Source organism: Sinocyclocheilus grahami, unplaced genomic scaffold (assembly GCF_001515645.1).
Source record: "Sinocyclocheilus grahami isolate Dianchi unplaced genomic scaffold, SAMN03320097.WGS_v1.1 scaffold16.1, whole genome shotgun sequence".
NCBI lineage: Eukaryota > Metazoa > Chordata > Actinopteri > Cypriniformes > Cyprinidae > Sinocyclocheilus > Sinocyclocheilus grahami.
The window spans coordinates 5,246,804-5,257,220 of NW_015505195.1; the positions used below are offsets into that span (position 1 = coordinate 5,246,804).

At 37.9% G+C, this 10,417-nt stretch overlaps 1 protein-coding gene across 1 annotated transcript in view; it reads right to left on the reverse strand.

Annotated features, from left to right (window-relative positions):
• Window positions 1-1,400: 1,400 nt before the first annotated feature.
• Window positions 1,401-10,417, reverse strand: part of LOC107550513 (nucleolar protein 4-like) — a 41,281-nt gene continuing 32,264 nt past the window's right edge. Inside the window, exons 5-11 of the mRNA XM_016231822.1 lie at window positions 8,695-8,848; window positions 4,689-4,990; window positions 4,379-4,564; window positions 3,288-3,476; window positions 2,452-2,571; window positions 2,118-2,307; window positions 1,401-1,853 (exon numbers count right to left, since the gene is read on the reverse strand). Of these exons, the coding sequence (XP_016087308.1) occupies window positions 1,633-1,853; window positions 2,118-2,307; window positions 2,452-2,571; window positions 3,288-3,476; window positions 4,379-4,564; window positions 4,689-4,990; window positions 8,695-8,848 (1,362 nt within the window). The 3' untranslated portion in view covers window positions 1,401-1,632. The remainder of the gene's footprint in view (window positions 1,854-2,117; window positions 2,308-2,451; window positions 2,572-3,287; window positions 3,477-4,378; window positions 4,565-4,688; window positions 4,991-8,694; window positions 8,849-10,417) is intronic.

Genomic DNA, 10,417 nt, shown 5'->3' on the forward strand with positions numbered 1-10,417 from the left:
CTCCCCCCCCCCCCCCCCCCCCTTTAACAAGTCCATCTATGGCCCTCCCTTCTGGGAGGTTGATGTCACTTATGTTCCTGTGAGACATTTTCCTACAATGCACTGATGTACTGAGGATGGAAGTTTGCCAACGCAATTGAGCATGTAGGAAAGGCTTCGAAGCATTCCACTCAGCACAGCTTCATTTGCATAATGTCCAACATTCCCAGCCAATAGAATTTCAGCATCTTCTTTTTTTGTGCTCACTAATCACGGTTTCTTTTTAAATGTGCATGTGTAAGCTAGGATGAAAACTCTTATATATGAATGAGGAATATATATATGTACAAAAGATATCTGGTAATGTGTTTATGATTGAAAATGATACATTTTCAGACACTGACACACTATAACGATTATCATCTACATTGCACCTTCTCCCCAAACCTCATTAGCATTGAACAGAAGAAGAGAGATCTTACAAAAACCCTTTTTCTCTTGAATCTGTTCTATATCTAAAATGGCTAAATCTGGAGCAAAGCTGCTGCATGGATATGTCTATGGTAACAGAACAACTTAAACATCTGAGCTTTTCAAATACAATAAAACAAGATGCCACTGACATACAGAAATCTAATCTGATACTAATATTTTGTGCCATAGCATAAACTTCAGGCAGCAGATGACATGTCTCAAAGGTCTGGACTCTCTGCGGTGGATTGATAGCTCTCACTGTGTGATATGCTGCTGTGAGTACAGACACCTCTTGCTTTGTGGTCTCTGATAATCTTATCATAAAACAACAATTAACCATCTCAGCCCTCCGAAAAGGAAAAAGCCTCGCTGGACTCTAATGTAAGGATATTTGATAAAGACACTATCATGGACATAAAGCTGTCTTGAGCAAAGTGTGATAGGTAGGTTTATAGAAAGAACATAGGCAGAGCTTGGGGGGTGTCAAGGGATTCGAGTGTCTGGAGCTGAAACGGTTTTATCTTTGCTTGTGTAAATCTACAAATAAAATTATATTAATAAATATATGAATACGTTCTTTTGGCAGGTAACTTTATTTGAAATGGCAACATAATACATGGTTTTTATTTTAACATTTTATTACAGTAATAAACTGTAGTAAATATTGAAATAAAAAAACATGTATTATGTTGCTGTTCCAAATTAAGTTACCAGTTATTCATGGTTACACTGCAAGAAAGACCTCAGTGTTTTTATCTAAGGTGTTTTTTTTATTTTTATGAGAGGTAGCGTTTTATATAGAAATTAGCAAATGTATGGTGCAGCGAGTGAAACAATGACCTGCGCTGTTTACTGAAAATATGCAATAATAATAATAAATAAATTTTTATTAAAAAAATAAATAAATTATGCAAAATACAGGTTTATGGCCGGTTGACCTGAGATCATTACGGCTGGTAAATGCTCTCAATTTTGTACCCTGTACATGCGCTTCAGATTCAGATACTTCTGATCCCCCCATTTCGCTCCCCCCAAGTGAAGTCAAACTCCGCCTATGGGCTTTAGGTGTATATGTACGTAAGTGCACATAGCTACATGTATCTTTCCAGTCATAGTGTGCATTTTTGTGTAGGTGTGTTAATGAGAGAGAGGCGGGCAGCACCAGCCTGTGTGCAGTCCTCAGTTCTGCTGCAGTATGAGGTTCTCGAGCTCGTCAGCAGAGCGGAGCAGGAAGGCCGCAGACTCACGGTAGCCTGCAATCAGTTGCCGAACCGCCGTGACCTCGGGCAGGCTGAGCTGGGCAGATGCCCCTCCGCCTCCTCCACCCTGACCATGACTGTTTGAACTGGAGGAGGAAGTGCTGTTGGATGCCAAAGATTTCATACTGAGATCAGTGGGACCTAAAAAAAAGAAAAGAAAAGAAAGAAAGAGACATTTACATAAAATAAACATCTAGTAGATATATAGAAAAGACTACAATACCAGTTTCAATAGCAATATCAGTGAAATGTAATGATTCTTGACACTTTTTTCTAATTAAAAATTAACTTGTTAATAGAGCTTTTAAAATAAACAAACAAATGAAATTGAAATGAATTATTTCTCATTTTAGTAAACATTGTTTTGAATAAATAGTAAAAAAAATTATATTGAATTTCACTCACCATTGGTTTGTGATGTGCCACTGTTTTGGAGGCTGTTGCCAATGGTCCCGTATCCACGGAAACTGTAATTAAGTCCACCATTGGTGTAGAGTTGGTCCTGGGAGTAGGCCGAGGCGGCCAGTGTGAAGCCTGAGTGAGCCAGAGCAGCCGGGTCTCTGGAGTTAGGCTTGTCTGCTGCAACTGACTCATCCTGTACGGACCAAATGGAAGGACGAAGGGATACGATAAGGCAAAGAAAGACAACGATATCTCACCAAGTAATCTAAAAACCAATCAACATTTTCTGGAATGAATTCGATCTGATTAAAGATCTAGAGATCGCACATGCACTCACATGGGTCTGATAGATGTCAAGTCGCATCCTCTTAGCAGCATTCCGTGTTTCGCTCTCACATGCTGCTGCAAGGATGTTCTCAGCCATGGCGGAGGTGAGGTGAGGGGGTGTGGGCCGTGTCTGACACCATCGGACAGGGCAGAAAAAGGTAAATGTCATCACCTTATGAATTTTTTTTACAATGTCCTAATCTTGTAGGATGGTGTTTTTAACCAATATTATAATTTAAACTGTCACCAATGGATGTAGGTGTGATATAAAAAAAAAAAATCTGTATTATTTTAGCCTTTCTCTGGAACTGAACACATTCAAATGAATATTCTATTAAAGCATTAACAAGATATAATTTAAAAAAGTGTAAAATAACAGTATAACCATGCATGCTCCTGGTTTATGATTATTAAAAACATGTTCTGAAAAGCTCCACTGCAAAATTTGATTTTTTTTTTTTAAGAAACATAAAGGTACATTTATACTTTAAAAGTACCAATTAGTACCAAAAGTCTTTTGAAAGGGTTCTGCCCCACTGACAGTTTTGTGCCTTTTTTTTTCTGTGAGTTCAGGTCATGGAGCATATGAGTTGAATCAGGTTTGGTAAATAATAATGTTCAGTGCTGTGGTCCTCAAGTACCAAGGTTAAAAATGACTGCCTGTGAACTTATCAGCCACTAGAGGGCAGTAGTATGCTATTGAATGGTGTGTAGCACGAAAATGTTCAAGCTTTAATTTCATGTTAAACATTTCGGAATGTCTGTGGTACTGTCATAGCACAGATAATTATGGCAGATGTGCATGTTTGTTTGTCAGTACATGTGCAAATGCCCATGTTTCCCTACCTCAAAGCCACCCTTCTTCATGCGGCGACAGGATTTGAGGTAGGTTCGGATTCGTTTGCGAGCGCGTTCTTGGAACTCTGGGAACTGGCGGCTGCAGGACTCAATGATGGCCTGGATTTTCTCTTTGGGCTGCTTTGAGATTGGAACCATCCGGTCTAAGTTCTCATCCACAAACAACCGCACAAACATCTGAAAACAGAAAGAAATATTAGAGCAGTCCAAAAAGGAAACAGAAAAGGATGGAAGATATACCAATGAATCAGAAAAGGAAGACTATATTTGTAATCACTTTAATTTAATCTGATGTTTCAATAAAACATATTCAATGAGAAAAGAAAAATTGTCAGGAAGATGTAAACATGAAGGTGGTAGAGAAATGTAACAGGATAAACATCTGCTTTTACATAATCATTAGGGTTCAGCAGGTCACTGAAATGCTTCTATTTTTATTCAAATTAGTTGTTCCTCATTGTAATTTATATTACCAGCATAACAATTTGAGAGAAAGGTGGAAATTGAAAAATCAATATGAATTTCATTATGTCTTCGTACTTGCATTGTCAAGCTGCATGAACAAGTCTGTGTAAAACCTGATTATCATATTATTCAGACTAGTATTATTTTAGTGTTATTTAATTTTACTTAAATTTTTTTGTGATTTTGTCATACATTTTTCATCTTTTTAGTTTAAAAAAAATATATATATTACTATTTAGGTTTAAATTAGTTTTATTTCAGTTTTGGTTTATTTCCAGTTAGTATTTCAATTAACAAAACTGTTTTAAATAGTTGTAGCTTTAGTCCTGATCCACTAAATGATTAAGCACGATTAAGATTCCAAATCCAGCATGATTAAGAATAGCTCAAAATGAATGAATATTTCTTATCCATTTTACATAATTTACATTTCTTTGCTTTACATTTTTAAAAGGATTAGACTGTTTTTAAATCCCAGACTATCAAATGTGGTGTCAGACTTTTGGACTTCACTACCTCCAAACATAAGCAATGTAGGTCATTGAAGCTTAACAAAATCTAATGTACACCATATGAAATATGAGCGATAAAGTGGTTAAGGGAGTCAGTCTCACATTAAAAGCTTTAAGTCGTTCAGGGTCCAGGCCCTCAGCGTCATTTATCTTGTCGCTGTCATCATGGTCATCGTGATCATCGTCGTCATCATCTATGACCTGAGAGCGACCCGGGGTCATGTCCTCCCCGCACGTGCTCAGTTCCGTCTTCACAGAGTCATAGCTTCCTGAGCTGTACTGAGGGGACTGTACAACATACAGTATGTCAAAACCTAATCTGATTCTATCTGAACAGCATTATGCATACTATTACTTTACATTTTAATATATACAAATTCTTAGAATGATGTGGAAAAATTTAGTCTCATACCTTGTTACCGTAGTCAGTTTTGACAGGGAATTTTCTGTTGGGGTCAGTTACGTAGGATCCGAGCGTCACCCCGGGCAACAGTCTGTCGCTTAGGTTGACAGGCTGCTGTCCCTCCTGTGAGGAAGAGGACGATGAATTGTTGCTGAAGTCCAGGGGCGCTGTGGCACCATTACTGTTCACCTCTCCATATGGAACCACCCCCTCAGATGCAGGAACTCCTCCTGTCGCCATGGCAGCACCACTAAGCGGAGTCAGTGCAGGGAGACCGTTAGCTGTGCTGCCATTCTCTGAAGAAGAATCATCTGAGAGAGAGAGAGACAGAAATGTTTCAGTGAGTGTTCATAAAGTTATGTGGATGTGGAGTCTAGCTGTATGTGTGTCAATTGGAGGAAGGAGATTGTGTGAACAGGAGAGCAACATTGGGGTCAACTGTCAAACCAGTAGAAGGCGGCAGAGGTGAAGAGAGAGACAGCTAGGATGAGGCGAATGAGATGGGTGTGGGGTTCTGCCAGAATATCTGACTGGACAAGAAGTATACGGAAAAACAGAGCTCAGAGGGGGAAGGTGGAAAGATTAAAAATAATTTATTTGATCAAAAATACAGTAAACCATAAATACTATTACAATTTCAAATAATTATTGTGCTGTATATGTTTGTGGAAACTGATATGTTTTCTTACGTCATTAGCAAATGTAATATATATATATATACACACACACACATATATATATATATATATATATATATTGTATGTATATTGTAAGCATAAACTAAATTGTGTTAGACTCTTAAAACAAGAAAAAATAATTTATAATTCATAGTTAATGAATAAAAATGCATTTAATTCAACATTCATTCTCTAAAACTTGAATCTTAAATTGACACTGTAAAAAGCAGAAACATTAAATTTTTACTTAAAGGAACTATTTCGATATGGCCTTTTAAATTTCTTTCATTATTGTAGCCATTTTAATTTAGTCATATTTTAGGCTATTTATTAGCTATCCAATGAGACACTGACAGACACTGTGTGAACAAAGAAATTGGTCTAAATTAACAATATAGTACGTCAGGAACTAATGACAAACAACAAAAGGAATGGCTCCTCTCTGATGGTGGAGTGTGGGTTAAATCATCATCCTCTTGCCCTGTGTGGCTCTAAATAGCACACTAGTCTGTCAAGGGAGTCAAGGGAGGGATCCATTAGTGCATGGTTACATTTATATAAAGTACAGGATGGTGGGAAAGCCTTATTATTTCGCAAAACACAAGCAGTGGATCATAAACACATCCCATAACAACCACACCAGACAGTGCAGATACTGAAATTACAAAGCAGATTTGAGTAAACAAGGCAATTCTGGAAACCTACAAAACTGTGTCTGTGAGAGAACATACATGATAATGGCAGGAATAAAAGCTATATCAAATTAATAAACCAGTCCCAGACCGTCTGTATCTGTTTGCTCCACCTAAATAGTGTTTTCATGGGTCAAATACTCATTAAATAGGGAAAATAAATAGTTGTTAGCAAAGACCCCATGGCATTGCTTGAATGGGACATTTTTTTAACCTGTTGACATTTCCTATTGAAACAGGAAGTTTGGAAGGGACATATCACAGGTCCACATCATAAGTTGCATCCAAATATTCATCCTTTGCTACTATATCGTAGGCGAAGAACAGTAGGTGAAAAATGTATGTCTGAACTCACAGTATTAATAAACAGTAAGGAAAAAAAGAACCTGGATGACCCTGTGAGTATCAGACTGGACAAAAATCTGTGTAGTAAAGGATTAATCAAAATTTTTTTCCCATTTCATGGAGAGAAACCTACCTACCTTATATGTGTAAATCTGTTAAAAGTGTGTTTTATAAAAATGAATAAGTAAACTAACCCTGGACCACAAAACCAGTCATAAGAGTCAATTTTTCAAAATGGAGATTTATACATAATCAAAGCTGAATAAATAAGCTTTCCATTGATGTATGGTTTGTTAGTATAGGTCAATATTTGACCGAAATACAGCTATTTGAAAATCTGGAATCTGAGGGTGCAAAAAAATCTAAATATTGAGAAATTCGCCTTTAAAGTTGTCCAAATGAAGTTCTTAGCAATGCATATTACTAATAAAAAATTCACAAAATATATTCATGGAACATGATCTTTACTTAATGTCCTAATGATTTTTGGCATAAAAGAAAAATCTATAATTTTGACCCATACAATGTATTTTTGGCTATTGCTACAAAATAGCCAAAAATATTAATGTTTAATATTTAAACATTATATATATAATGTTTAAGTATATTTTAAATAGGAGTTTAGTGATGGCAAAGCTGAATTTAACCATTACTCCTGTCTTCACTGTCACATGATCTTTCAGAAATCATTCATATATTCAGAGTTGGTACTTAAAAAAAACAATTATCGCAGTTAAAATGCTTGTGTGACCTAATATTTTTGTGGAAACTGTGATATATTTTTTTCAGGATAATTTGATGCATAGAAAGTTCAAAACAGCATTTATTTGAAATACAAATGGTTGCATCCTTGCTGAATAAAAGTAGTAATTTCTTTCAGAAATAAAAAAAACTTTTGAACCACAGTGTAGATTACCTCAAAGCTAATACATATGGACAAAGTGCAGTCACAAGCAGTATTTTTACTTTGATTCTAAGACAGCGATAAGTCGAACATGCTTAAACCAGGCAAGCTTACAATGTCAAGTAGAGGGGTAACCTTTATGATCACAGCTTTGACCGCCCTTCCTAAAATACTATTATCCCTCTTTAGGATAATTCCCAGAGGGGCCTCTACAGCTGTCCGTCAAGGGTAAGGTGCACTGAGCACGAGCACTTTCTCTGTCCTTATGATGGAGTAAGCGGGGACGCTGTGTGTAGCAGAGCTGTTCCCTGCAGCCCCCTCAGAACAAGATTACACAGGATTAGCCCACAAAGAAGTGACCCAGGCTGCTTCCTCCCTCTCTACCACCCAATAAGACCCTTGACTGTCCCAGCAGCCATTTTAAAAAACATCTCCATGTCCCCCATGTCCCTCCTCCATATTCTACTCTCCTGCCCCATTCATATACCACCCCAGCCCCCCTGCACTCAGCTGAATTAGAGACAAGACAGAGGGAGTGAATGCTGCTGAAAAGGTGGAAATGTGTTCAATTCAAAACAGGGGGCAGGGTCAACCACCCTGAAGCCTTGCAGTTGTTTATCCTCATCTGGAAATATGGGAGCCTTGGCCAAAGATTATTGTGTACATTCTGTTTTAGAGATTGATATATTATTTATAACAATTGCTATATTATCTATAGATATGGATTAGAATTTGTAGACTTGTTTTGGTTACATGAACAATGACATTGATGATAAAGAAGATATAATATTACATAGATATGATTCAGATTGAGAATAGAATAGATTCTTAAATTTGTCACAGTTTGATCAATTGAATATATCCTTAACTTTTGTCTATAATGTTTACTCTGATTTTTGTGTAGCTTATCTATCTATCTATCTATCATCCGTGTCTATATTTCTATCTATCTGTCCGTCCGTCCGTCTATCGATATATATGTATAACTGTCTATCAATCTATCCATTTTACTAACTATCTGACTATCTATGCATCCATTCATTCATCCATCTGTCTATCTATCTATCAATCACAGAAGCCCAGACAATTGAGAATGGCATACATTATAGAACTTCACATTGAAGATTTTCACATACAGACCAAAATGAAAAAATAAGGCTGTCGGCATGGCATCTGTCAGAGCGTAATGGAAGAGAGCGAGAGAGGCTGGAGTGCTGGGAAAAGGGCCTTCAGGCACCTCTTCAACTTCAGCTTTAGTAGACACTTATCAGACTTATCAGACACCAGCACAAAGTCTTCACTGATAAATGCTGACAAACATCAGTAAAAGGTGGCTGTTATTTCAATGAAATGTACAGCTACATAAACACAGTGTGAGTGAGAGAGAGACATCGTACCTTCTTCCTCTTTAATGCTGGGCTGTGGGGGTGTAGGCATCTTCTCTGTGTATGGGGCGGTGGGGCTGCAAGGCTCTACAGCTGGAGCACGCTCAGTAGAGACCCACGCGGGCTCAGCCATGTCCAAATCCTCACTGCTTACTGAACTGTCATCCTGTATGTGTGTGAGAGAGAAAGGATATTCTGAGCACAAAATGAAGCTCACCCACCCCACTATCGCCTAGACATCACCAGATTCTCCCATATCTCCTCCACAGCATCTCGACACAGCCAGAGTCCTCAAACCTGTCTCAAAATAAAAATTTTCTTTCCTGCACTTCCTGTTTGGTTCAACCATGCTGCTATATGTAAGATGTAAATTACTTTTTTACATCAGTCCCTTATCATCCCAGTGTGTCCTTTCTTGAGGAAACTCCACATTCTGGGATGAGGGATGGGAAGAGTGTGGTGGAAAGGGACAGGAGGAGGAGACTCTTAAATAATAAGTGACTACGAGGGGAGCTATTTTTAACCCTGTTGGAGCCAAAACCCAAAAGATGCACACACAGCATGAGAAGAGCATAAGAGATGTATCGTTTTCTTCAAGTATCACACAATGGTAGGGAATTGCAGAGCAACATGTAGTACAAACACTTCATGTTATGTAAAAATCCACATTATGTATGCTTTCACAGCAGTGTTTATTTTCCAGTGTTGTTATTGTTAACTAAAACTAAAGCTATCAAAACATTTTCAGTAAATCAAATAAAGCTTAAAAATAAAAATAAAAATATTAGATGAAAACTTAAGTGAAAAGTAACTGAACTAACAGAAATAAGTTTAAGTGGAAATACTATACTGAAACTAAAATAAGTATTTAAAGGGGTCCTATTATGCTCTTTTACAAAGTCTTGATTTTGTTTTGGGGGTGTACTAGAACATGCTCTCATGCTTGGTGGTTCGAAAAACGTTATTTTTCACATAATTTACATTATTAAACAGCGTTTCAGGCGGTCACACACCGGACGAGAAGCGCAGCGTTGCCAAGGCTTTAAAATTCAAATACTTTATTTTCTATGAGTGTAGGCACACCGGCGGCGCCGTTCGGGGTCTGTCCGCGGCATCCAGCTATGTCGTGTTGTAGTTGTAAGAATTGTCCTAGACCAGCGGTTCTCAAGCCCAGTCCTCGCGTACCCTTTTGCACGTCTCTCTTTGTTAACACACCTGATTCAGATCATCTCATTAGAAGTGAGCTCCGTGCATGAACTGTGTTCCGATTGGCATGGTCCCTACACAGTGTCCATTGCTCCCTACTCCCTGAGCAGGGGAAATCCGTTGAAGTTTACGTCACTTCGGAATATTCATTTACAGATTTGTGCTGCGCCGCTGCCTGCAGCGTCTTCACACACAAACGAAACTTACTAGAGAAGCGTGAAGTGGGACATAATATACCTCTGTAAATAAATACAATTTAAATTCACGTCTCGCACACTTAAATGCCATTTGTATGGAACATATACGCTCCCTTCAAACTGGAATCATGGAGGAATATCCGGTAATGTCCACTTCGCAGGGCACTTACAGTCAAATATAGCAAACGTATGAGGCAATAAGAGAAACATACGAAATGTGCAGAGCAGGGGTACGCGATGACTGGAATTGAGAACCGCTGTTCTAGACATGCCAAAAATTTGAGGCTTCAGCACAGCAGCTCTTCTTCTTGTGTTTCTCTGATGCACTAACT